This window comes from Ixodes scapularis, unplaced genomic scaffold (genome assembly GCF_016920785.2).
Source record: "Ixodes scapularis isolate PalLabHiFi unplaced genomic scaffold, ASM1692078v2 PGA_scaffold9__187_contigs__length_104089568, whole genome shotgun sequence".
Taxonomy (NCBI): domain Eukaryota; kingdom Metazoa; phylum Arthropoda; class Arachnida; order Ixodida; family Ixodidae; genus Ixodes; species Ixodes scapularis.
In genome coordinates this window covers 15,839,879-15,867,687 of record NW_024609884.1, presented here as the reverse complement: position 1 = coordinate 15,867,687, position 27,809 = coordinate 15,839,879, and the positions used below count along the sequence as shown (strand labels likewise).

General features: G+C 44.6%; 1 protein-coding gene across 4 annotated transcripts in view; it reads left to right on the top strand.

The window, feature by feature from the left end:
* The window catches only part of LOC8051288 (hepatocyte nuclear factor 4-gamma), a 97,296-nt gene that overhangs the window by 60,209 nt on the left and 9,278 nt on the right, over window positions 1–27,809 (top strand). For all 4 annotated transcript variants that reach the window (XM_029981113.4, XM_040503652.2, XM_029981112.3 and 1 more), the window contains 2 exons: window positions 19,047–19,313; window positions 25,893–26,008. In XM_029981113.4, coding sequence (XP_029836973.1) covers window positions 19,047–19,313; window positions 25,893–26,008 — 383 coding nt within the window. The remainder of the gene's footprint in view (window positions 1–19,046; window positions 19,314–25,892; window positions 26,009–27,809) is intronic.

Below are 27,809 nucleotides of genomic sequence, written 5' to 3'. Positions count from 1 at the left end.
GCAATTTTCTTGATTCCATGGGAGAACCTGTGGAAGTATGGAAGCACGACAGGTCTCGTAGATCTTTCTCTGGCTCTTGGTGTGATATATGATGTATTTTTTGTTTTCAAGATGCTCTCAGCAATCGATGTTAATAATGACGTGGGATATCCGGCGGATGTTAATCTGGAAATTTGGGCATCGAAGCTTATGGAAATGGAATGCTCGCAAGATTTTTGAAGAGAGTTACTTAGACATAATTTGACGATTCCTCTTTTTACTAGCTTAGAATGTGCCGAATTGTACGGAAGAATTGGTTTTTTATTCCTTGGCTCATATTTCCAGCATATATGAGTGTGTTGTAGATTGAGCCTGAGATCGAGGAATCGGATTGATCTTTCTTCCGGAAGCTCGTAAGTAATTTCCAGTGGTTTCTAAACCACTGGAAATTACTTACGAGCTTCCGGAAGAAAGATCAATCCGATTCCTCGATCTCAGGCTCAATCTACAACACACTCATATATGCTGGAAATATGAGCCAAGGAATAAAAAACCAATTCTTCCGTACAATTCGGCACATTCTAAGCTAGTAAAAAGAGGAATCGTCAAATTATGTCTAAGTAACTCTCTTCAAAAATCTTGCGAGCATTCCATTTCCATAAGCTTCGATGCCCAAATTTCCAGATTAACATCCGCCGGATATCCCACGTCATTATTAACATCGATTGCTGAGAGCATCTTGAAAACAAAAAATACATCATATATCACACCAAGAGCCAGAGAAAGATCTACGAGACCTGTCGTGCTTCCATACTTCCACAGGTTCTCCCATGGAATCAAGAAAATTGCAAACAAGTTCAACATCACTGTCGTCTTTACTGCTCCCAATAAGCTTGGCAACTTGTGTAAACAAGTCAACTCACCTGATTTCCACCGAACAGTATGCTGCACCAAAAACCATCAGAACAGGTTCGTTGAGTGTGCCGATGAAGTGGTGTACTCATTTCCCCTTTCGTGCGGGAAAGTGTACATTGGTCAGACCGGACGATGCCTTAACGATAGGCTCCGGGAACACAACAACAACAGCTCCAGAGCCAACTCAGGGCATCTAGGCATACACTGCCGGGATTGTGGGTGCGACGTTCACTTGCCATCCTGTACAATTTTAGGCAGGAACAGAAACCAATTAACTCGAGAAATTATCGAAGCAGAACATATCGCCAGGAACTATAACAACTGTATAAGTACACCATCCCTACACCTGACAGAAAAAGAGAAAACATTTTTAGGCATCTAGGAGATCGGTGCGCGTGAATTGGGAAATTCGGTGGTGCTAGAGGCTGAAGAAGACAAAGTTATATAAAAAGAGTTGTCAGTCAGCGCGGTTTGTTTGAATTTTGCTTTATTTTTCGTGTGTAAGGTGTGAGTGTTATTTGCTATAGTGCGCTGTGGTGTGTGTTAACATGCATATAGTCGCGCGGGATTAAGAGAGAACGAATGTTGGTGCTCAACAATAGCTGCAACTGTATTAATACGATCTTGTCAGATCCAGCCAGGCTCCGACAAATCACAGGCTTTAATTCCCCCTTTTTCTGTTCCAACGCATCATATTGTCAAGCGTCGTATGCATGCATGTAACCACAGTAGTGATTTATATCACCCGCCCCCCCTCCCCCCCTCCCCCGCCCTCCTTTTAAACCGCACCGGAACGTATTATAACTGGAATGGTGAAAAGAAACTCGTATAAGAGTCGGTCGAACCTCCATTATGCAAGCTTTCACAATCGAGACGGTGACTGCTATCGGGCCGGAACACATTGATAAGATTGCCACACAGAAAGGCATACTTTTATTCCGTACAGAAAGTCTATTATTAGACGCCGATACGCGGAACAGGCACTTCCATCTAACCGGTAGCCGACTTCGCGCGTTTCACTTCACTCGGAACAGGCTGTAGGAACTCTTAAAATGCCTGCTATAGTCTACTTTCGGGGAAAGCACGTTGTGTTAAGTCACAGTGATCTTTTGAAGCATCTCCAGCAAATGACGAGGTCTGAGAAAAACGGTATGAATCGAAACTACGACCTGCTACTGCAAAACGTCTTGCTCACTGCCCCTGCGCAGATTGTGTTTTTAGCGAAAACGGTAGTTCGTTATATTAGTAGCAACAGCGGGCACACTAGAAAAGGACAAAAGGAGAGGACACATAGAAAGACAAACACAGCGCTGACTATCCAACTCAAGTCTCTTCTTCTACTTCTTTGTATGAAGCAGGACCAAGGTATAGACGCTTTTAGGCAGCTGCCCATAAACGACGCCATAACCGACCTTCAGTTTTTGTGTCCTATTATTCCGGTCGCTTCACTTCATCATTGCCACAGCAAAACAGGCAGACACGTAGCCAGGGTTTTGTTTCGGGGGGGGGGGGGGGGGGGGGGGGGGGAGTGCAATCTGTCCTTAGACCTCCCCTCACCCCCAGGTACGTGTCTGGGGACAAGTTATTGCCACTTTAGGTGTCACTGTGTCCTTCTCCCTAGCATAGGCCTTTGTGGAAGCTCGTCAACGCCCGCTTCAGTGGCTCGGCATCTCTAAGACAACAGTGTTAGAAAAATGACCGTTTAAGTACGGCACATATCCCTGCTAACCTTGTTGCCACAGCATGTTCTATATCACTGAACTACAGAGCATGTAGCATCATCCCTTAGGACTGGACACGTTCTGGCAACAAGGTTAGAAGGCTCGTGTCCCGTACACCACTACGATGGAACAAGAGCTGTTTGCTGCTAGTTACAGGAAGTGTGCTATCACGTTCAAAAACAGCACATTATCTGTTGGAAACGATGTCAGTACATGTTCCATTTTTACATCTGACTGTACACTACTCACCATTTTGTACACGGTGTCCCCCCCAAAATGTGCGTTTTTTACTGCAAAAATCAACTATGCTTTACCGAAAGCTCAGTTTGCACCAATATTTAGCGCAAACAGTCTGGACCATATGACGAAGTTTCAGAGCTTGTCGCTATTTGATTCAAACGTTATAAGTAACTTTCGGGAATTTTTATATAGGAAAATGACCGCCCGCGAATATATGGTGATGAATGGCATGTGCTGACAGGAACGGGCCTTACTTTCCCACTGATACTTTCCGAAAATCACTTATAACTTTCGAATATAAGGCAAGTTCAGAAACTTTGGTATCTGCCCTGAACTGCTAGAGCTACATTTGAGCGGAGATTGAGCGTTTGGGCAATGCATGGTTTATTTTTGTGGTGAAACGAACGCTTTAAATGTCTTTAGGGAACACGCTTAATCATTGGACAGGGTTTGTAAGTTCAGTTCTGCAAGATGTATAATTTTGTGAAGGTATTGGTATACTCCTGTTGTGTTACACATACATGCACATGCATATAGCTCGTGAAACCAAAGTTATAATGGTGTGAATGCCGCATCTTTTGTGCAAGGAACTTCGGCGGTTCCCTGCAATATGAGTATGTATCAAAGGGAAAATATTATTCCAAATTCTGTAAATATTTGAAAAAGAAAGAAAAAAGAAATATACATCTTTAGGTCCTGATGGTATTGAACCATTGCAGTGAGCACATTGTGAAGGAAAGCCAAGTGTTTATTGCCTCAAAAATTATAACATTTATTTCCAAAATAATTGTACCAGCTGACTAGATAGAATGATCTGTTAATAACTTAGAACTTTTCTTGGAAAATAAATTGTGAAAAAATTAGTCATAAAAAAAAAAACCCTCTTTTCTCAATACTAAAATATAAAATGGGGACGAGTAGTGTTGATAAAAAAATTTCATCGAAAAATGAAAAAAAAAATCTAACCTATATACTTATAAACGCCGAGACTGGGGAACAGGGGACAGAGAAAGAAAAGAAAAAAAAAAAAGGGGGGGGGGGAACAACACAGTGACGATTCAAAGACGTCGTTGTGTTGACCCATTTTTTTCTTTCTCTTCGCTTGTTACACTGTCTCGGGATTTATAAGCATAATTATGATGGTTCATCGGCTAGCCTGCGCCATTACCCTTATTTCAGTACTCTAACCTATGGTCTGTCGCAGGTTATTGAACGCGGCCCAAGGCACTCCTGCAAAGCTCTCTGGTCACCATGATTAGTGGTATCCTCCTCTCCACTTGCTTCCTCTCCAGCGTTCGCTCTGCTCAAGTGGAAAGAGTGGAGGGCTTTGTAGGAGGAGCTTATCCTGCGTGTTTTTATGTTGCAACAAACTATAGTGCTAACCTCTCCTGTCACTTCTTCTTGAATTTCTAAAGTTCTTAAAGGGTGTACCAAAGCCACCTTCCGTGAAGACTGCCGGGACCCCTCCTCCGGGTCCATGACCACGAGTCGTCTGCAAGAAATGTTACGTAAAAATGTGAGATGGGTTTAGTCACAGAAAACAAATTATGCATCTTTTAACTTCTGATTATAATGCAATTAAATTTTCGTCATTTTATGTAATAAATTTATAATGCAATTAAATTTTCGTCATTTTAACTTCTGCTTTCTTTGTTAGTGCTCCTACCAGAACAAACTTATACGCTTTTTATTTATTGATTCCGTACATATTCAGGTATTGGAAACATAATCCTCTGTATTAGCCTGTTACGTTCTCTGCCAATCTAGCTACAATAAATCCTCCGATGTAGAAAACCACCCTAAAGTCGATCATTCCGTGATATAGGTCGGGCTCAGTGAGTACCGACATATATGCCCTTTGACCAGACGCACGGGCTTTTTTTTTTATAGTGTAGCGTTTCCATAGAACACTAAGGCCGCGACTTCTATAATTTTGTTCGTTGATTTCAATTTTCTTTAGGCACTCTGTTAGCGCGCATAGCCAGACGCTGACAGACGCTTGTATACAAATCTACCTCGTGCATAATCTGACGCTACAGCACCGCTTTTATGGTCGCGTCCTGAGGACGCGCTCGCATCAACTGGCCGAAAGAAACCGGCCTATAACATACACATACATCTTGACCCCCCGTACACCAAGTCATTGACGTCCCAAACACCTCAACCTACTCCCCTCTAACCCCCCCGCCCCCCCCCCCCCTCCCCCTTTCCGAAAAACCTCTTCACTACCCCCTGCCCGTGGGCCCATGCGGTCAGACTTAGCTCGACGTCCGGCGTGGTGGGGCGTCAAAGCTCCAAACGGAGCCTAAACCTTGGGGTGAAGTCCCCGAGAAACTCACTGCGGTAACCACTTAACTTCCTGTATCGGGCGATATCCAAGATGCGGGTTTTAGGTATTATAAATTGTCAGAAAGGGTGATTTTTCGGAGCCCAATAGCGGCAGCTGCTCTGCATAGTCTGCGCGCGGAAGAGGGGTGCACATGAACAGTGCGGGTTTCATGGAAATGGTAGATTGAATGTATACGTATGTTGGGAAAACAGCGGTTGAAGACTTAAAGCCGGAGTACGCCGTACTCAATGTACTTTCCAATGGGCACCGCAGGAGCTGCATGGTTCGACTCGCTTAAGTGGCGTGATGTTGCGTCCTCCGCGCTCTGCGCTCTGCGTGCTGCGGTTCGCCTTGGTGCGTTCTCGCGGAGGGATAAAGTTCGATACAAATGAGCAATGTTTTGCCTTTTTAGACACGCTCAATGTGCGAGAGGTGTAACAAGCACATAGAAGCTGTTCTGAAAGGCCCTCTTTATAGTCATGGGGGGGGAATCAACGCTCATTACCTAAATAGGTCATTTGCAATTCTGTGGTACAATAGAGATCAGGTTAGGTTCTTTTGATCCCGGACCTCGATGGAAACCTTGAGCTACCGTCGGGGACCGGGGGTGATCGTGGATGATGTGGCCCGGATGCTGGTTAGAGTTGACGACTTCTTGTTGTGGCCGATGGCGGCGAGTTAGCGGACTTGGAGGCGAAGTTGTAATGAATACAACAAACAAAACTAAACTTCACTGCTGTGTAAATCAATAGCACGAAGACAGTACAAATATTTAAAAATCATGAGCCCTCCCACTCTGTGAAGGTGGATGACCAGCGAAGCTGTTTAGCACACGACACAGACCAGCCCCGAGGAGCCGGAGGACGCTAGACACGCGCGACGGGACCGCCACCCGCCGGAAAGTAGACACGGGCGACAGGACCGCCCCCCCGGGAGAGCGAAATGAAAGGAAACTAGGCACGCAAGCGCTTGGTACGATGACAAAGAGAGGGCGGTGCGAGCGTAGACATGGCCGACGCGGGTCGCACAGCTGCAAATCTGTGAGAAATTGTTATTGTCTACCTGAGTGTCTACTGATCTTGAAAATGGTGCCTATTTTTAACTAATCCACTGAAAATGCATATCCAAGTGATGAGACGTATAAGCTTTTGCATAGAACGAAGCGATTTTGCATCGAATTCGGGATCTGAGTTTTTGTTGACGCACACGAAAAATCTACAGAACCCTACTGTCCGTTGCTACTCATGAAGGTAGGGCGAGGGTAAGACGGGCCGGGGAGGAGGAAGCAGACGGAACGTTGGAGAAGAAAGGAAGAAACCTCATTTTTTCTTTAGCGTTCTGTTTGCTTCCTCCTCCCCGGCCCGTCTTACCCTCGCCCTGCCTTCTTGAGTTGCAACGTGCTATATATCCATAATTAGCTTCGCTGTAAAAAATGTAACTAATTGCCGCTCACGGCTCACCACGAGCCCTGGTTTGTTTATGGTCGGAGAAAATAAACTTACTCCGATGATTCCAGCGAGAATCGCCAGGACGTGCCTTACGGGGAAAACCATCACTAGGAGTGTGAGCATTAGGTACGTTATAACTTATAGATAAACGGAGAACTTGCCTGACACAACACAGATAGGTCTTGTGAACACATGCGCAGCGAAAGATCACACCGAATTCCAAAAATACGGGGACCACCCCGCGCGGGGGTTCACCCTATGCTGCGTTACGTCTGTTCGTAAACCTCTGTCGCGCTCGGTACCCTCGCAGCCAGCCTCCACAACCACTGGAACTTGATCCGCGGTCTCTGCCGGTGTGGCCTGCCCACGAGACTCGCGTCCACTGCACTTCGCCTAGTTTACGAAACGAACTGCCCGTTAGCAACTGCACTTAAGAGTTATGCTGCCTGTGTAGGTTTGTGTGTCAGGATGCAACGGCCCTTGAGTTAGGGGTAAGACTTGCTGGCAATGACCGGCCGTGGCAAAGACACAGCCTCGCCGTTGGTGAAAAAAAACTATAGGTTCAACACGTACATGGGCGTACCAACCGGGGGGGCAAGGGGGGCACTTGCCCCCCCAGTTCTCAGAGTGGGGGGGCAAGGCCTGCGTTTTGACCCCCCTGAAACGGCCGCCACTGGGCAGAGCAGACACAGGCCGGCGGCGCCCAAGGAATACCAAGGGCACTGCCCCCCGACCCGCGCGGGCATATTTTTAACGCGCAGGCGATACAAACCCTAGCAACGGTGCTCACGCACGCCGGATTGGCTGGTTTGTGGAGCCTTGCCCCACGAACAAGGCTACACGGTAACCTAACGGAATCCATCCGCGAGACATGGGCCGGACGGGCCGTCCAGACCAGGACGTAGGCCCTTACACAAAATAAAGTTTTGCTTGCTTGCTTGGAGATAGGCGCTGCCGCCGTCAACATAGGCAGCGGATGCAATGCGAGTTTCCGAAGAGGTAGCGTAACTTAGTGGTGAGATGTCTGCCTCATACGTGTCAGACCCGGGTTCTATTTATGGTGTGGGCCGGCTTACTTCTTTTTATTTTTTTTCTCGAACATTTTGTTTTGTCGAGGCATTTGGCGATATTTACATTTCTTTTTTACCATTAACACTAAAAAAACGAATGTTGTTGACGAAACATCACTAAACTAAATCGTATCGACTCTATTTACGGAAGTGCATGGGGGGCAGCGGGGCTTGGGTTGCCGACCGGACGCCGCAAAGCGGCGTGTACGGGGGGTGGGGGGGCTAGGTGGGTTAATAGATTTGTAATTAGCAGCCGCACACCGTCACCGCAAAGCGGCGTGAACGCAGGCACGGCGGTGGGTTAACGCGCTTCGAGTGATACACGAGCAGCCCATCCGGCGTGAGCGTCGTTGTTAGGGGTTCTATCGCCTGCACCGTAAAAGGAGCAGTGTGTGCACCTCCTGTAGTGGGCAAGAATTCCTACATTGGAGAGAAGCGGGGACAAGCCCTTTCTTGAAATGCGTCAAGTCTCCTTGAGCTTCGGAATACAAAGAAACGCCACTATTCGGAGCTAATCCCACAGTTACTCGACCTCTCTTGCGTCGTGTCTGTTCGCTCCCCGCGCCTCGTAGCAGTGTTGTTGCACTGGGGGGGGCTCGTTAAACTTTTGGGGTTTTTTGGACTATCTAAATCACTTTCTTCCTTCCCATCCCCCCCTTTTCTACTCCGCATGCTTCCCCCTCTGCAAATATCAGCTGACCTTCCGACATCTTTTCGGTGTTGATAGGCAAAACAACCACTAAAATTAGAAAGTAATTTGTAATTTGAGTGGAAGTCACCCGGAAAAGTAGTTAAAGTAAACTACGAATTACTAGAATATAAATGTAATTAAAAGTTACTAAACTACCCAGAAAAGTAGTTAAACTACAGTAACTTGAGTAAAGTAGTTGAACTACGTACAAGTCTGGCCCGGCAGGCGCTCTGCGTAAGGGTTTTCACCTATCTGCCTAGCCCCGCACACCATCACATGGGCCAAGAAAGGTGTAGTTTTACTGCAGAGGAGAAATCAGCAGGGTCCAAGATGGTGACAATGGAGGATGGGGGACTGTTCCAGTGGCTGATGGCTTGAGAAAGGAATGACCAATTGAAAGCGTTAGTAGAGTCAGAAATGTGCTTGATGGTGCAGACGTTGTTGAGGCGAGAAGATGTTCGGTCGGGGGGTAATAACAAAGTGGTTTTGAGGTCGGGAATGTGGTAGTAGATTTTGTGAATAAAGCACAGCTGAGAGACTTTTCTGCGAAGCTGCAAAGAGGACATGGTTAGTTCAGTTTTTAGCGCTGAGACACTGAAAAAAAAAGTCATAAGTGGAGGAAATGAAGCGAGCAGCTCTGTTCTGAACTGCCTCTACAGGGTATTGATGAGGTACAGTCGATGGGTATTCCAGATGGTTGAAGCATATTCTATTTTTGGTCTGACGTACGTGTCCAAGGTTAGCTTACGAACAAAGGGTGGAGCCCTTTTTAAGTTACGTCTGCTTAGTCCAAGAGTTCCAGATGAATCGGCACTAATGACTTCAATGTGGTTATTTTAGGAAAGGTCAGATGTTAGTCTTACACCAAGGTATTTATACGCAGTAGCGGTCTCAATCAGATCGGAGTACAAGAAGTAATTAAATGACAGTGTTTGTTTTCTTTCTTGGTGAAGTGGAGTAGTTTGCGTTTATACTTGTTTAATGACATAATCCACTCTTTGCACCAATTGTTAATTTTCTCTAGATCTTCCTGAAGCTGGTTATTATTTTGCACACAAGTTACTTTGTTATGGATGACGCAGTCGTCGGCGAAAAAGCGGTTTTTTGAAGAAATCCCAATGGGGATGTCATTAATAAATATTAAAAAGAGTAAGGGCCCAAGTACGAACCCCAGGGGAACACCAGGAGATACATTTATTAAGGAAGATTCATGATCATCATGAACGTGACCTGTACACGGGAAAAAAGAAAGTCACGAATCTATGCAAACGGTTGTTTGGTCGAGGCAAAAAGATGATAGCTTAGAAAGAAGGCGTTGATAAAAAACACGGCCGAACGCTTTGGAAAAAAAAAACAAAAAAACTGCGTCAGTTTTTTTATTTCAAGGTTCAAGGTTCAAGGTTAGTGTGCAAGTCATGGATGAAGTCGCAGAGTTGTGTTTCGCAGGAAAGTACAGTCTCCGGCGATATGAAAGACCCACTGGGAGCGCGTGGCCGAGGCGGTGGCTGGTGGGGGCGCTGCGAGCGCTCCGGGCAGTTCCATTCTGCTTCGAGGGGAGGACGCTCATTCGGCACTCGGCACAAACTGATAAGCGCGTTTCGCTCTATCTGAGCCCGAGTGAGCGTCCTCCCCTCGAAGCAGAATGGAATTGCCCGGAGGGCTCGCAGCGCCCCCGCCAGCCACCGCCTCGGCCACGCGCTCCCAGTGGGTCTTTCATATTGCCGGAGAGTGTACCTTTTTGAAAACCGTGCCGCTGTTTAAAGAAAAGAAATGGGATGATAGGTGCCTCATGATATTGGAGTAGAGGATATGCTCAAGTAGTTTGCAAGAAATTGAAGTCAATGAATTAGGGCAATAATTAGATGCGGAAGAGCGGCTGCCCTGTTTAAAGACTGGGAATCACCCTTCCCACCTTTTGGTCAGATGGAAGGCACCTTTGAGATAAGGACTGAATAAAGATAAGTTTTAAATACTCACTCGAAATAACACTGGTGTTTCTTTTAAATTTTAGAGTTGATGTTATCGGTTCCAGCGGACGAAGTAAGTTTTAGTTTATCAATCAATGCTATAATACCGGCGGAGTTAACGTTAATAGGATGCATGCGCTCGTAAAGCTCTTCAGGGAGAGTGGGGACGGAGTCCAAGCACTCGTTAGTAAACACTGATGAAAAATATTCGTTAAACACAGAACTATCATGGTCGACGTTGCACATCCGACCATTCCTAACTCTCCCCATCTTCCTAAACGTCCGCGTGTGTCCGAACACCAGAAACCGGAATTTTAAAGGTTAAAAACGGCACGTTGCGAATATGGAACGCGCACTTTCATGCAAAGCTGACGTCAAGTGACTCAAATCGAAAAACATGCATATTTACAATATTGTTATCTCTTCTGGTGAAGGCTCAGCAACCGTTGCATCCGTTTTCGCGCACGAAACGGCGACTACCAGAGAAAGTAAGAACGCAGTGATTGCCTTTATTTTAACAATGTAAACACACTTGCAGGCGTGCGCTGATGAAGCCTCAAAATCAAAGCTCTCGTAGTGGGATTCGTGACTGTGCCGGCTACTACCCAACCTCGTTGTCACGCCACTTTCTGGAAGCATACACCAAAATTACAAGTAAACACACAAAAGCGACATCGATACAATTATCTTCTAGAATATCACCTTATTTTGTCATAACTCTTTCAATAGGCACTACAAGTTGTATTTATTTTAAGAAGAAGCAAAATTTTTTTCGTGAGAAAAAACAAAATATTAATGTTAAGTCTGGTAACGTTGTAATTTTGCCGAATCATTGCCAAATCTTTAAAAAAGTTGGACAAAAGTTGCGCCGAATTTTCGATTTGGGGGGGGGGGGGGGGAGAGGGTCTGGTTTGCCCCCCCACTCAAAAACAAGTTGGTACGCCACTGAACACGTACCGGAACGTATAAACAAATTCTTTGAGCAAAACGCCCTCTCGGTGGCACGCAAAATTGCGATCTCCTCTACAGGTACAGTTCCTGTTTGCGAACGAAAAAAAAAACAAAAAAAACGGTACATTGGGTGTAAAGCCGAAAGACGGGACATGCTCTGTTCGGTTTTTCTCCGTACATTTTTTATTTTTTTAACAGTGAAGAGAAGGTCGGCAGTGGCGGCTCAATATGGCGCGTGTTTAAACCGTCTACAAAAAAGGGGAAAAAAAACAAAACACCATGAGAATTTGTGCTCATTACACTGACTACTTCGTCAAGTATGGGGGATCGGTGACCGAGCGGGCTAGCGCACACCAGCTCGAAGCACGTGGAGCGAAAGCTCGCGCTGCAGAACCCAGGAATCCTAAGTTCAATGCCCACCCCTGCCCGTTTCGGGTGAGCATCGTATCGGCGTGCTGTCGCGTATCACATACTGCGTGGTGCACGTTAAAAACTCCAGGCTAGTGGCTGGCTGAATTGCTCATATTCAGCGAAAGACTCCTCGCAACTTTGAAATGGCTGACCAAGTACTCGCTGTATAAATATCCACACGACCATAATTATTTTTATTAATCGCCAAGTAGTCTCAATAATTTCTCATTATAGCAATTATTGAGGCCGAGAAGATCGCGCAACTCGACGACAAGTGTGTCAGCGCCCTTTCTCTTTCGTTATATGCCAAAGAACTATACCACTTGGTGAAATATTTAAAGAAATGAGCGAAGATTTTCAGGGTGTTTTTTGTTTTACCTTTCTTTATACTTTGGTCCTGCTTCATACAAAGAAGTGGAAGAAGAAATGTGAGTTGATGGTCAGCGCTGTGTTTATCTATGTGTCCACTCCTTTCGTCCTTGTTTATTACGCCTTGTTGCTACTAGTATCAGGTCTCACCAGCTCACCCGAACTTCCATCTTAACGGGAGCTCGTTACTCGCAGTAAGTGCTCCATATGATTGGCCGACCGTGTTCTCTGCGGGAAAAAGGACAGTGCATAGATATATACGCGCACATTTGTTTTAACAAAGGGAGAATATGTACGCCGCGCGATGCAGTTAGCGCAGACATGACTTCGGCACATTTTCCCATCTCACTCAGACGGCGTAGCGTTGAACGAAAAATTCTATCGCATACGTTAGTGCTCTACATATGTATACTGCACTACACTATAGTCCCTGGCAGGAGTAGAACGACAGAGCGTGTCCCTTGGATGCCCGGCCTCAAGCACACGCTCGAGCACACGTCCGCAGAAGCGTTGAACAGGACGCTACGAACTCCAAAACACCAGTTATACATATATATCTCAAAGGATTAGCGGTATTTTTGAAAAAAAAAAAAAAAAAGCGCGCAACCAAGCGAGGTTTATGACGTCACGATCCTCCTGGAACAGTTGAGAATGAGGGGAAACGTCCTCGCTTCTCTCCTCCTCGCTTCGGTTCAGAAGCTTGAGGTGACGTCACATGTCTCGTCTGCCTCGTCGACCGTGTCAATCGCGCACTTCTTTTTTAAAAATACTGCCATCCGTTAGAGAGATTGCTGTATGAGAGATTTTTTGGGGTTTTTCAGCGTCCCGCTTATCGCTCCAGCCTTGTTTTGTAAGCTCGAAATTTCGGTTCAGTATCCCTTTAAAGGCTCGCGAGACAACCAAACACTATCAAAAGCAAGAAGCTCGCGCTGGAGCCAGGACAACCGAAGGACCTTCGCGACGTTTTCATCCTGTTAGTGACTATACTCCGTTCACCCTTAAGCTGAGACTAGAAGCTCCGCCTTCAACGCGAGTTCGCTGCCTTCGGCAGTGCCTTGGTTGCGCGTGACTGCGCGTTCACAATTGTGTTAGCACGGGCAGAAAGCTCGCGCTAAAGTCGGAGCTTCTAGTCTAGGGTTAAGGGTGAGCGGAGTATAAAATAGTATTGATTTGAGTATTTCAGGTCTGAAGAAGAAGCAAACAAACAAACAAACGACGTTCCTGTGTCCGTTGAAAAAGGCGATCATTCGCGCAGCTATTGGACATCAAACCTTTGAGTGTATACCGTCTACAGGTCCTGCATGATGGAAACAGAGGGGAGTTTCGTTTCAAGACATTCTGAAAATAGCTGCTGCCGAAGCGATCGCGTAAGCGACGTAGCAGTTTATTATAGCCTCTGTCGTTATGCCTCATGCACTCACGTGTCCCAGACTCGGCAGTGTTGTTATTTGAAATCGTAGAAAGAAAAGGACCGACCGACTTAATTTAGAGCCGGCCGGCCCATAGGTTTCCGCGCACGCCAGTTACCTCAAGTAACTTTTTGTCGCCCATCATTGCTAGGTTCAGTGTTGAAAGATTAAGTTTATTTTGCGGAAAACGATGCTCGTATTCCTGCGTGCGAATGGGTGTACGGCGTTCTTCAAGCTTCTCCTTCGAGGCAGCGCAGGATGCCCTGCGATCTATTGGATCTGACACTGGCTTTAAGATGAACCGCCGAGGACACGTAGAGATCATCCAAGCTAAGCGAATCCAATGCCTGTGAATGTCACGTGACGTTCAGGAAGGGCACAGTGACGGGCGCGGCGCCTAGTCACGTAAATTGGTTACAAATAGTTTTATCATGGACAATATTGCAATACCTGAAGCTTGATCAGCAATTTTAAACTTACAAGTAAGTAGAACAGATGGGCTCGACGGAATTCCTCTTAAATTATTAAAGTATAATATGGATATACTGGGCATTCACGTCTTCATCTTTTGAACCATTCGCTAGAAACTTGATCATATATCCAGACAAACTCATGATAGCTAAAGTGGTGCCAATCTTCAAGGACGGGGAACTCCACTGTGTCGTCTAGGTATAGACCGATTTTGTTTTTTAAGTGCAAGAATACAGTCATCAAGAAGATACTTTGCAACGTCATAAAGGAATTCATAACCTAGTAGGACATTTTTTTCCCTAACCAACACAGGCAGAGACAAATACAAAAGGCCCTTCACCCCCCCCCCCCCCTTCCCCGAAAAAAAAAAAAATCTTTTTTTTTTTATTGCAAAAATAAATTCTGCATTACCGAACGCTCGCTCCCCGCTTAAAGGTAGCCCTAGGGGCCCGAACCAGACGCCACATTTTCAGAACTATCCGTTATTTTATTCAAAAGTTATAAACGATTTTCTGAAAATTTCAATGGAAATATGGCGACAAAAAACGAAATTTCCCGTTTTCGACAGTAAACGGGCAAAAACGCGCCACATTTTTCCCATTTAAATTTTCAGAAAATCACCTGCAACTTTTGTTTGAGATAACTTTTAGTTCTGAAATATTGGCATCTGATTTGGACCGAATGCTACATTTGGACGGAGAATGAGCGTTCGGTCATGCGTTTTTTTTTTTTTTTTTGGCGGGGGGGGGGGGGGGGGGGGGACACGCTGTAGATCCACCTCTTCTGCAGTTTTAGTTTTAACCCAGTTTCTTAATCAAACTGCATACATAATAATAAGATTGCCATGTTCGTTTATTTAGATATAAGGAATGCCTTTGATACAGCAAACCATACTAGTTTATTCAATAAGCTAGAGAAATAGGGCTTTCGAGGAAATATATCGGAACTTATGAGTAAACCTTGCACACAGAAATCAATACGTAATTATGAAAGATTTTATTTCTATCCCGCAAATTGTGCAAACTGGGGTGCCGCATGGCTAATTTTTTGGGTCCATGTTTTTGTTTCTCTCTACGTTACTGATTTTTCACAGTGCCTAAATACTATGAAGCGCTAATATATGCTGACAATACGGCATTAATTGTTGTAGGGAAAAATGTCGACAGCTGCGCGAACTCGTCACTTATTTTACACATGTAAAATAATGACGCATTGTCTAGGGTACTACATGGTTCACACACAATCAAGTCACACTGAGCAAAACTCACACTTAACATAAAACGAGACTAGGTATACAACATTTCATTTCAGGAAAAAAAGAAATGAAACTATGGCGGCCTATCAATACGTCTAGATAGTACAGAGTTGCGGCACGTTTCTCCTTACGAACACCGAAATGTACTTTTTGAGTCAGATATGCGCTGGAAAGTCAAATTAATAATATTTTTTAAATGTTCCATATGGCTGCAACACTTTATTAAAGACGTGCGAATATTTTGACTTGTGCATTCTGCGCATTCTGTACTTCTCATTTGTGCATAGTTATCTGACCTATTGTATAGAGTCCTAGATTCACTTAGTCGATTACGAAAACGGGCGCTAAGAACTATCACATTTACTAGCCTAGGCGACACGAGCAGGCCTTTCGCTTAAACAAAACACCTGTTACCTTTAAGCACAGTTTTCAAGTTGAAAATAGCTCAGACTGTACAAGCAATTATAAAAAAAAAAGAAACACGAATGAACCCTTTCCCATTAAGTTCGTTTAAATCTCCCACAAGCCACATGAACATAAGGGAATGCAATCAGTCATAATTTTAACTTACCCTTATGTAAAAATACTTACGGTCAACGACTCATTGAATTTAGTGGTGCATTAATTTGAAATGCAATACCAACCGAAGTGAGGCATAACTGTCTCGCCACGTCCTCGATCTTCAATGGGGTAGGCTGCTGCCGTCTTATGGAGGGTACGTCTACCCAAAGCCCCCGTATAAGTCAAATGTACCTCGATCATTGTTGTTCAAACACGCGAGGTACGTAACGTGCGTGTGCCACTTCCTGGGCGAACGAGACGTTTTGATCGTTTTGCGGCCATAATCTTCATTAGTCTTTCCATACGGTGCCCCAGCTCGCGCTACCTTTCACGCTAAAAGATTGTGCGCTCGACAGAATATCCTTTGTGATATATGCTCCCATTCTCCAGATTAACTGCTGCCAATAATTACTGATATGTCTTGATTTCGTGCACTCAGAAGTCCAATGGCCTACCTCTTTTCTACTTAGCTTTGTGTGCCCCACTTCCCTTTCCTCAAACTGTGAAGTAGCCATGCTGAAAATCCCCGAGGGATAACATCATCCTCTTTCCAATTACTGTTTCTTATTCTTTCTGTGTGCTAAAGAAAACGATTATTAAATTTCACGAGACATTGCCGAGAACAACGGCAAATAGTACGTAACTTTGTAGAGGTTTTTATTTTTAGATGGACAGGCATGTAAGTACAATGTTTTGTGAACTTAACGCTGCTACAAGGCGGCTCGATCTTGGCACTTTTAAGGCTCTTTCTATAGCGGTCGAACGAACTGGTGGGCATTTCGTATCCGTGATCACTATCACTACCTTGCCCCAGGTGGACCGATGACTGGTTCATTTTCCGGTAACCGGCAAAGAATAAATCTTTCAGCAACTAAATTTGCATTTTAAGTTTGGGAGCACTGTATCCATTCAGTTTATCAAGTTATAAAATATGACAAAGGATGCTGGCCTTTCCAGGCGAATTTTTCTAGATGCATTTTTCCGGATACACCTCCGGGTAGCCATGTTGCAGTCGCTATAGCTGATTTTATGAACGATAAAAGTCAAAAACAAAAAAGCTCGGTTATTTTAGGTTTGTAAAATTGCGCAGCTCGCGCTCCAATTTCCGTTCTTAATCGTTGTTGCACGCGCTTCATCTCTAAACGGCGAAATCAGAATAAACTTTGGATCAGTCGGCTTTATGACCTCCTATACGAGGCATCCGTACAGGGCCGTTCCGCGACACGCGAACCCTTAAATTGTTGCTATAACAGCTGATAAGACGGCGGAAGTCTAAAAGGTAGCTAAATGACGGAGGTGTTGGAGCCTCCTTTCCCCTAATAGAGGCCCTTTTATGTTTGTCATCTCAACTGCGTCTTGTATTGCGGCTTTAAACAAAAAGGTCAGCACGCATAAAGGCCGCATCCTCCTCATGTGTGTCCCATTGGCCCAAAAAACGACACCAACGCGAAGTTAAGGTACGGAGAAGGCGCACGTCAGTACGAGGCACGTCAGATGGATCTCACTGTACTGCGTAGAGTAACATCACGCAAAATACCGTAGCATGCAACGAAGTGTTGGAATTGTTTGCGGTGCACTATGGCGAATGTGGGGTTGATCGTTGGCGTCAAAAAATAACTAGGACATAAGAGGCGTAGTCTATAGAGTAATCATCTGTCGCAACTTTGTATTTAGTATATATACATTTTGTATTGCTCCTTATAACGCTCTAGAATCGTCGAGAAGCGAAGATAACTAAAAGGGAGCCCGTGAAGAGCACGTGACAGAGGGTTCTCGAAGCCATAGCCTTTGCATGGAGGCTCTTTTTTTCCCGTCTACCCGTTTCATATGCTGGGATGCATTAAATTTTCCCAGCAGATTACGATGTGAAAATTTCGTCCGTAGGCATACAGATGGAGGCGCAAAGTGCGAATTACTATACTCTGTTTCACGTTATGTTGTACCACAGGAAAGGCTATAAGGGCGAGCTCCTTGCTCTGGGTCAAATCTCGGCGGCACAAGCTCTCGTGCAGTAAAGGCAGCTGCTAAAGCTATGAGCTCGCGCTTCTTGCCTTGGCTGCGGTACAACATAAGGTGAAACGGAGTATATCAAAAGTCACGAACTTGCGCCAAGACGTGCAGAGGGTTTGCCCTTTCTAAAATCAAAATAAGCTCTCTGGACAGATACACTTACCTCACACGCATTTCAACTGCCATTTATGCCGAACGCCGGTTCTTCAAAGGCCTTCAGCGTAAATGCCTTTTGAAATGTCAGTGAGGCAAGGTCCGCACGTCAGCAGTCCGCACAAAGCGCGAGTCTACGGATTCATCTTAAAATGGGAACTGCTGAAACGTTCTACCTTTCGCGAACCTTACGAACCTTACTTCCAGCCGCCAGTTTAGAGTAGTGAAATGTATTGACACTCACTTCTCTAAAAATTAATAGGGTCGCAGCATGGGTGGACTAGGGGAAGGGGAAGGGGGGCGACTGCTTTCTCTAAGCCCCCTAAGGTCAATTTTATTTGAATTAAGAATTCCATATACACCACCTTTTTTCAGGGAGAAATGTTGTTGATAAATCAAATGTTATATCAACAAAATTGATCTCGGCAACGTTTCGCTCGCCCACGACGTCAAGTCTTTGCAAATCCCCCCCCCCCCCCCCCCCCTCGCCCCCACCCCGGCCCAGCCTGATACATAAATCCTTTCCTGCCTTGAAATATGAATCTCACAAGGCGGCGTATTACTTCACCATTTCGTTATACAGATTTATTAACGACAGTTGAAGGCTTGAACGCTGTGCCCCAAACTGGGTATCTAATGGTGTTTAGTGTTTCCTTGAAGTTAGAAGAAACAGGGTCGATAATGCCGAACTCGGAGGTTGAAAGAAATAAGAGATAGTAGAATTGTAAGCAGTGATAGAGTGCAGGCGAGCTGGTAATGAATCGACTTATTTTAGACCCTGAGATGGGGAACGATAAAAAAAAATGGACTGCTGCGTTTGAGATTTTGTTGTCTTCGTCCATTTCTTTATCGTTCCCCATCTCAGGGTCGAGAAGATGAAGAGATAGTGTTAAATAAAGACACCTTCTAATTGAGAGAGAGCCCTTACTTTTGTCCAGAAAGCTCAAATTAAGCATTATCATTCGGCTTGTGCAAAGTTAACTCGGCAAGGAAAGGAACGTGAAAGCGTGATAAGAGAAATTGTTCCAGCTTGTCATCAGCGTGTTTTTGTTTACACCCCCCAAGAACAATGATGGATTGTTTGTTTTGCTTGCAGACTCTGAGATGGCGTACAACAACCAAGGACAAGGACAAGGATCCGTGTTGAGCCAGTTCTGTGCCATCTGCGGTGACCGGGCAACGGGCAAGCACTATGGTGCCGCCAGCTGTGATGGCTGCAAGGGATTCTTTCGGAGAAGCGTCCGCAAAAACCACGTGTATTCGTGTCGGTTCAATCGTAGCTGCGTTGTGGACAAGGACAAGAGGAATCAGTGTCGCTATTGCCGACTGAAAAAATGTTTTCGAGCTGGAATGAAGAAGGAAGGTACGTTCCACCTTGTCTTTTTCACTTTCTTGACACCTCAGCCTGTATCTCCTGCGATTCTCTCTGGTATGTCCTGCAACACGTAAAGATGTCGAATTTCCTTTTCTCTTTCCTAAGCATAATAACTGCCAATGTTCTGAAGATGTCATTTAAGAATTTTAAACTCAAGCTTTGTCAAAACCCTCTTGGAGCCCTCCTCGTCTTAGTCGGCGATTCTTCTCCATTTCTTCATTATATCACACCCGCAACGTGCATTCGCAATCTGTGTAAGGTGTAGGTGCCGTATAACTGAGGTTTAAGGCCCTTTCACACACTAGCGTTTGACTATGTTAGAGTGCGCACCGCTATTAAGGGCACAGGTGTGAGAGCACAACTCGTTCAACTTCTTTGTCATCACGAGGACCCCTATAGAACTAGGGTGCATCAATCTCCTTCTGTTTAGGGTGTCGACATCCTTTGTAGTACACGATGCCCACAGCTTGCACTCACAGAGAAAATACAAAGAAATCGCCAAAAACAAAATGTCGTTGTATTACATTCAACGCCAAGAACGCGTGAGCGATTCAGAACGAAAAAGAAAAATACGCGTTCGAAACAAAATGGCCAGATGTCATCATAGGCCAACCTCACATGAAGACACCCTAGTAAAAACAAACGCAGTTACTGAAAAGGTCACATCGGTTGGATGTAGCCTGAACTGTAAAGGCTAATTCACACAATTCCGTCAGACTGTGACTGATCGTGCTACAACCGGTTTTTAAGCCGCTTGTAACCGCTTACGACTGGCTACGCTGCCACAGGAACGGATACGGACGGCACATATTTGATCATAAATGAGAAACAGCACCTCATTCTTTCAATCGCGTACGCATAGTCTTCTGTTGCAACATAAGAAGTGCAGGAAAGTCTCCGTCCCGGAAATCCCAGAGACAAGTGACGTCACTACTCTACTAAGTAGTAACGCACAATTTTGCCGACGCAACAGAAAAGAAAGAACATTAGCTAGCTCCTTTTTCGTCTTCTCTAAATTGGCGCACACAAAACGTATTGGGAATTGAGCGGAGCGTTGGTTTTTGTGGGCGGAGCCTTTCCTCTGTGGGAAAAGCAAACAAATAGGTTATTCATAAAAAAAAAAAAAAAAAAAATTACCAAGGAGCGCTAGAGATGAACACGGACAGTAAGGACTCACCCGAACACTGACTTTCAACTAGAGTTTAACTGTCCTGACACCAAGTATAAATAACAGAAACAAAAATTCTTACAGGACAAAAACAGATTAGAGCATAACCTCGTTACAACAGTTCCGGTTACAGTTGAGATATTCGGTTATTTGTGAAGTTTGGTTGGTCTTCCTATCTGTGCCATTGAGCCAAGTTCGCTTATTACAGGTTCTTTTATAACATACATTCGGATATAATGGACTATATTGGAAAGTTAGTAAGTATTTCACTATTACATTATAGCGGATTTGACAGCAGTTATTATTTCGTACATTAAGTGGCTTTGGTTTGGTAGCGGTGGCATTCATTTTGCGAACTTCTGTCGTTGTGCTCAGTGCCTCATGAGCCTCATATGGCCCAAAACACACAAAAAAAAATTTTTTTTCAAAGATCATTAGTTTCGATAAACCAGTTATTTTCTAATATCCATTGATATTTCGTCAGTCTCACTGGTTAGAACGGAATCCAGCCATAATGCGCGTCAAAGACTGTAGTAGTAAGAGCATATGCGTTCGGCATACTCCTTTTACAAAAGACCAAAATCTTCTTCACTTTCAAGGTATATTATAACGAGCTTATACTGTACCACCCACCCACCCACCCACCCACCCCCTTTCCTTTCCTTTCCTTTTTGCTTTGTAGAACCCACCTCAAGCAGACGCATATTTTATAAACATGAAAATTGTCAAAGGACAGGCTAATTGTGTTATCTTTTTGCGGCCAAACAGTGAAAAAGTGGGAGGAAAGGCGCTCACTCGCAGCAGGAAAATACTCGCGTACATATGGTAAGGCGCGAGTACACCACTGGGAAAACATCACGATACTCAATAATGGCAACACCTCCAATCGGTCACAGTTTTGAATACGAACTCTCAACTGAATGCTCGGAACCATATACCTAAAAACAACTCAGTGCGAACTGTCGAGAAAAAGAAAACGCACAAACACGCAACATTTCACTTGTTGAGGTTGTTGCGTAGAAGAAACAGAATATCGTCACCTCGGACGGATTCAGCCTGGTTCGCCTCTCTTCAATTAATACTCGCTAGTGAGAAGCCTCTCCTCGTTGGTGCACTTGATGCTGGGATAGCATGCACGAACTGCGCTGCAAGAATAAGGTGTGGAAACTCGTTCTGGCGCAAGTTTCATCAGTCCAGAGGATCGAATTCAGTCTCCTCAATATATACTTGTAGGCGAAGAGGTCACTTGCAGGCTTCTACTTTCTTGTGGTTTGTGCGTTTTAGTTTTCTTTTTCCAAAGGAGATTTACCGCTCTTTCCCTGTCAAAGAAGAACACACTTCCCGGAACGACTGATGCTCTTGCATTCTTTGCTTTTTCTAGAAACAGTTTTTGCAGCGAGATAGAACGTTCTAAAGCAATCTTTAGTTAGAAACAAATTTTTATTGACGTAAAGAACAATTTTCTCCCGATTGGCACCTTTAATCTATGAGAGTAGTTTGCCCCCGCAATACATTCGATGATTCACTTCACACTGTCACTCACTCATTCACTCTACAGTGTACGGTCGCACACGTTTATGGGCGGCTGGCAAAAACAGATTCGAACCCGCGGATATCTGATCCGACCCGCATCCGATCCGCAATCCCCAAATTTTGATTCATTTTTATCCGACATCGCCAGTTTACTGCGGATATTCTCGGATATCCGCGGATAATCCGCGGATATGCAGGGCTCTAGGACTCATTGTGTACAGAGCGAGTCCCGACGCAAAAAGCTCGAAGATAGCAAACAAGATGCCTGCTTTTCTTAAGCTCAGTAACTGTATTAAGTTGTCGGCCACTTTTACCGATTACGGCATATATTTTTTTTCCAAATTCTGCCAGGCAATCTCAGAACAGCGAACGTCGAGAATGTCCAGGCGCCGCTTTGCGTGCTGCGTTATAGCGATGCTCCCTTCGTCTGCCACGTCAGACATACTACCTGCCACAGGTTAGGGGAACAGTGCGTACAACTTCTTCTTTACGTGACATACGTAGTCCGTTCTGACGTTACAATAAACTATAGTTTTCTTTAGTGTAGCATGGGTTAACATATAGCGCATGCAGGATCCCTACGCTGGCAAGTGTTCCAAAATGCTCATTTGGCGCATAGAAGCTCAAGGAGAGGACCACCAACCAAAGGGCATATAGCAGAGAACGGACAGGGAACTCGCGGTGACGACACAGCCAAGCGCGCGCCGTCATTGGTTGAAGTCGGGAACAAAAAACAAAACAAAACATGTGCGCATTTTGAGGGCGGAGCCGTGTATTGCATTCTAAAAAAAGCCCGTGCGTCTTCTTTCCCGCAGAACACGCGGACAGCCAATCTCTGCTGTTTGCGGAATCAGCTCACCGAACGATAATGCCGAAACATATGTTTAGACCAAAAAGCGAAGTCTGCGATGGACACCCTAAGAAACGCCTGCGTGTCTACTTACCCGCAAAACACTCAAAGAGCCAATCTCTGCGATCTACAAAATCAGCTGAGCGAATGATGAGGGGGAACATACGTGTAGACCTCAAAACTAAATCTGCGCTGTGGCATTACGCAGTGCAAGCATGACGCTTTGCATTGCTTAATGCCACAGCGCAGACTACATATTTAGGTCTAAACGTATGTTCCGCCTCATCATTCGCTGAGCTGATTTACTAGATCGCAGAGATTGGCTCTTTGAGTGTTTTGCAGGTAAGTAGACACGAAGGCATTTCTTAGAGTGTAGCATCAAGCAATGCTAGCGTGACGTTTTGCATGCTTAATGCTACATCGCCGATTTCGCTTTTTGGTCTAAACATATGTTTCGGCATTGTCATTCGCTGAGCTGATTCCACAAACAGGAGTGATTAGCTGTCCGCGTGTCCTGCGGCAAAGAAAACGCACGGGTTTCTTTAGTGTGTGGGAGAGTTTAGCCATTTATTGGTTTGAATAGGCGAGCATCTCGTGGTCAACCACAGGCCGCGAAACGGCCCCTAGCGGCGGTCATGAGCTCTAAAATTTCGACTCGACTAATTTAAGCCGCTTTAGCGTCGCTCGAGTCAAAAGGTATAACTCTCGGTGACTGAAAACTTGGCGCATTTGAGGTTTTCATCACGTCCATATTCAACGGTAGAATGAACGAACGTGCGCTCCAAACCAGAGCGAACTGTCACCAAGACGCCGAGTTTGAACGCTTCTATATTTCACGCTTTAGATGTCGTTTCCAATATTGCGACGTCGCGGTCTGCTGATTGGTCGACGCTGTGTCGCACTTTTAGTTTATGCTCTAACCGCGGGAGAAATATTCGGCGTTGGCGGCGGCCTTTGCTGCGCTTATTGGCCAAACTCTCCCCAATAGACGGCTCTGCTCGAGGTTAAACAAACGCACAAGGTGGGCAAAGAGCAGTCGAACGCAGGGCGTGTCTCATTATATGTTCACAAAATCTGCCACGTGATTCGTTCGTTGACCTTTTTTTTATCGTCTTATCCCGCAATTTCATTGGTTGGGGGCGATAATGAAAGGTACGGGCCTGACTACGCCCTGCATCTATTAATCTCAGTCATTCAGCTCTAGAAAAAAAAAAAAAAGGTCTGTGATTGATTTTTTTTTTTTGCAGGACACGAGACAACGAATCACTGTGAACAATACTACGGTCCCGGCAAATATCAGAACTAAAAAAAAAAAAAATGTGTGCAGAAACATCGAGCGTGACCTTACGTTTGCTCATTGTACCTGAGGACACCGCATTTTTCTGAATTAATCATGTTATCGTATTGTGTCATTCGCTGGGTTCCTCGTATTTTTCGCCGTGATTGACTGTCGGCGTGTTGCGCAGAAAAGTAAACTTACAGGCGTTTTTTTTATTTTATTAGATTTTTATAATCTTTTGCTTTCAATTTTACGAGTAAAGCGCTCGTAAACTGATTTAGTCAATCGTTTCGCGCGTTTCTTCCCCGGACGATCCGCCATTTCGGAACCCTAACGAGTGTGCCTCAGTTTTTTTTTTCTTGTTTTTTTTGTTTGCGATGGCACCCCCTCCTTAACCAGACAGAGCGTCTATCTACTTCCTGCCGTCCTTGGACGCATCGGCAAACAGATGTTGTCGGTCGCAGGACCCCGTTGCCGCTGCGGAATGGAGAATGGCGGCAGCGAGGCGATTGTGTGCACAGAGGGGTCGGCTCCCGGCTTTCCCCTTTTTCTGCCGAGTCAGTAAACAGAAGCGGGGCCGGAAGGGGTCTGCCAGCTTGAAACAATGTTCACCTCTTCCGCCAGGAAATGCTGGCTTCCAGGCGACCGCAGACTCGGTCGATGCGTACACACATCAGGTGGCGGGCTCGCGACTGCTGGAAGCCTGAACTCGTCGTCTAGAACGCACATTTTTTTTTTCTTTAAGTGTTGCGATTAAAGATTTTCATGATGTAACTTTCTGGAATGTCTTTGTAAAGTGCTGATTGTTCGGCGAGTTGGTATTGTACGTGAGGAAACATGATAGCGCTCTGTGCTGTCTGTCCTTCCTCTGCCCTTGTCACGTATCTTTATAAGTACGGATGTGGGTGTGAATGGGGCTCGTATTATAAAAGTGGGAATGAAATGTAGCTGAACACGCGCGAACTTTTCGAAGAAATATCCTGGTGTACATGCGCCCACATAATGGTGATACACGTTAAAAAAAGGCAGTTCAGGAAACGGTAATTATGTGATACCTTTTTTTTTTTTGGCACGTCTCGCGTTTAGGAAAATGAGGGTTACGCTAGCCAATAAAAGATTGACCTGACGAATTTTATACGCATCAAATGATTAGGGGTGTTGAAAAACCAAGTTTTACCACAAGGCAGTTCGCATTCCGTGTCAAACATACAATAAATTAGCAAGCTTTGAATGGAAATCAAGCCAACATTTGTTTAGAGTGTTCGAAGAGAGTGTTTCCGAACTCCAAGAAAAGCCTGCAGAAGTTTAACAGTTTGGTTCCTTCCATGTGTGGTTTTCAGAGCCGCAATAACCCACAGGAAATGCACTGCATTATCAAAACGACGAAAAAAAAAAGGGGGGGGGGGGGGTGGAAGATGGAAAAGGAGATATATATATATAATTGGGGGATAATGAGATTTAACTTTTCACTTTCAAATATCGTTACAAAAAATTAGCACTTAAAGTTTATTGACAAACCTTTTTTTTTTTTTTTTTGGAAGCCAGCAATGTAGAAGACCTATAAGGCTGTAATTTTCAAGCCGTGAGATTTAAAATGAGTTACGCATCAGCGTACCAAGAAAGCTACATTTAGAGTGATTCCGTGTCGAAATTTTCAAATAATGTAAAGGCATGGGAACGTTCCTGGAGTAAATAGTGTTAATGCAACACGGGGCTCTTGTCTTGTGTCTGTTTCAGCTGTCCAAAATGAGCGAGATCGAATCAGCTGCCGAAGACCTAGTTACGATGAGTCTAATCACTCTGCGGGACTTTCGGTAACGAACCTACTCAATGCGGAAATGTACTCAAGAAATGTAAGTACACGTCTTCTGATCTCGTAGATTGCTCAGTTGTAGACCAGGAAGGGAAGATAGCCCCTGATAACTCCCGATAAAATGTAACTGGGTTCTTGTGACGTGAAAGAAAAGAAAAAAGGAAGAAAAAGCCGTGATAGGTTGACGTTTAAACGATATCGTTTCCTCCAGGATATGCATTGTGCATTATCTTGTTCGACCTTCTTGGAAATGTCTCGAGAGCTTACACACCTCTGGAAATCACTGGCTGTGAACATCGATTGGAAACGCTCAGTCTAAACAATGAGGCCTCACAGCTAATTTTTGTTTTAGCAACAACGGCGTAATGTAAAAAAAAAAATGAACTATTCGAATGATTTTTTTTCTTCTAAACTTGCGACGTCTATGTAACAAAATATATCAAACATTTAAGTAAAAAAAGTTATGTTAAAATTTTAAACTTGGCACAGCTTGGGCTGAGTTCGGCTAGTAGCAAACTTCAATGGTGATGCGCTAATCGGCTGCATTTTAGAGCGGGAAACATCTCCCTTTTATTTTATTTTGTCATAGATCGAAGGAGAGCAAAGTGTGTGGCTTTTATTGGGGCACTTACGTTACAATAAGCGCACTGTTGGAGGCGATGTCCCTGTATAATCAACATTCGCTTATTAATAGAATGGGACCCAGGTGCGCTATTAAAACTGTTCAGCTGGAGCTTTCGGCTGTCTAAGGTACGAGTCGTTGAAATTAACACGGCTAACGTCGATGTAGCCGGACATGTGCGTGCAACCGGAAAAGTGGAATCTCTTCGGAGGTAATTGGCCTAGAGGTCACAAAAGACATAAGGCGAAAAGGCTGAACTGGCAGAGGGAATATGCGGCGAAGAACCGACTAACTTTGCCCGGGGGCGAAGTTCGTCGCGCAGAGCGAACACCGCATGGCGAAATTCGTTCGCTTTTTTTTTTTTTTTTCGCTCCATGGAGTCCAGTTTTTAAGTGCTCTCGTAGTTTTTTATGCACGAATTTTAGGTCCTCCACCTGTACGGGGTTGTTTGCTTTCTTGACTGAAAATCATTTTGTAAAAAGAGCAATTGAAATAAAAGGATAACGTTATCGACCTCGGTGGACGTCAGATCAGGGTTGTGACGCGGTAATTATACCAGGTAAATGCCTGAAAGCAATTCCTTAACTCGTTAAACACTATTCTTAAACCTCAAAAATCCAATCAAAAGTGTGTAGCCTGTCGTAAAAAAAAAAAAAAAGGAAAGGTCATATTCATCTGTCAGATTTCAGAAATCTAAATTCTGCATCGTGCTATTATATTGAGTGATGGATTTACACCGCCGAAAATATAATTTCTCTACGTATGTCCTCAACAAAAACCGCATTAAAAAAAAATGTTTGCTAGTTTACAATGATCTACGGCGAACAATAGAAGGAACCCAGCGAATGACGAAAGTTATAATACGATTAGGTCCGAAAAATGCAATGTTTGCAAAAACTATAGGGAGTGTAACGTTACGTCATGGTGTCTACGCACATCCTATTTTCGGATCCAATCGTATTATGAGCTTTCTGATTCGCTGGGATCCTTCTCTTTTTCTCCATAATTGGCTCTCCCCGTGTTCTGCAAACAACAAACACGCTAACCTTTTTTTTTTTTTTTGGTAGAGTGCGTTGTTTCGGCGTCTTTGCAATAAAGTAAACTCCTCTACCTCATCCTCCCCTTTCTCATTCCGGCCAATACGCACCGGGACGTGACACATCCGGCATCCTTCTGGCCGTAAACTCTCGTATTTTCCGCTTTTTTTTTTGACGCAGAA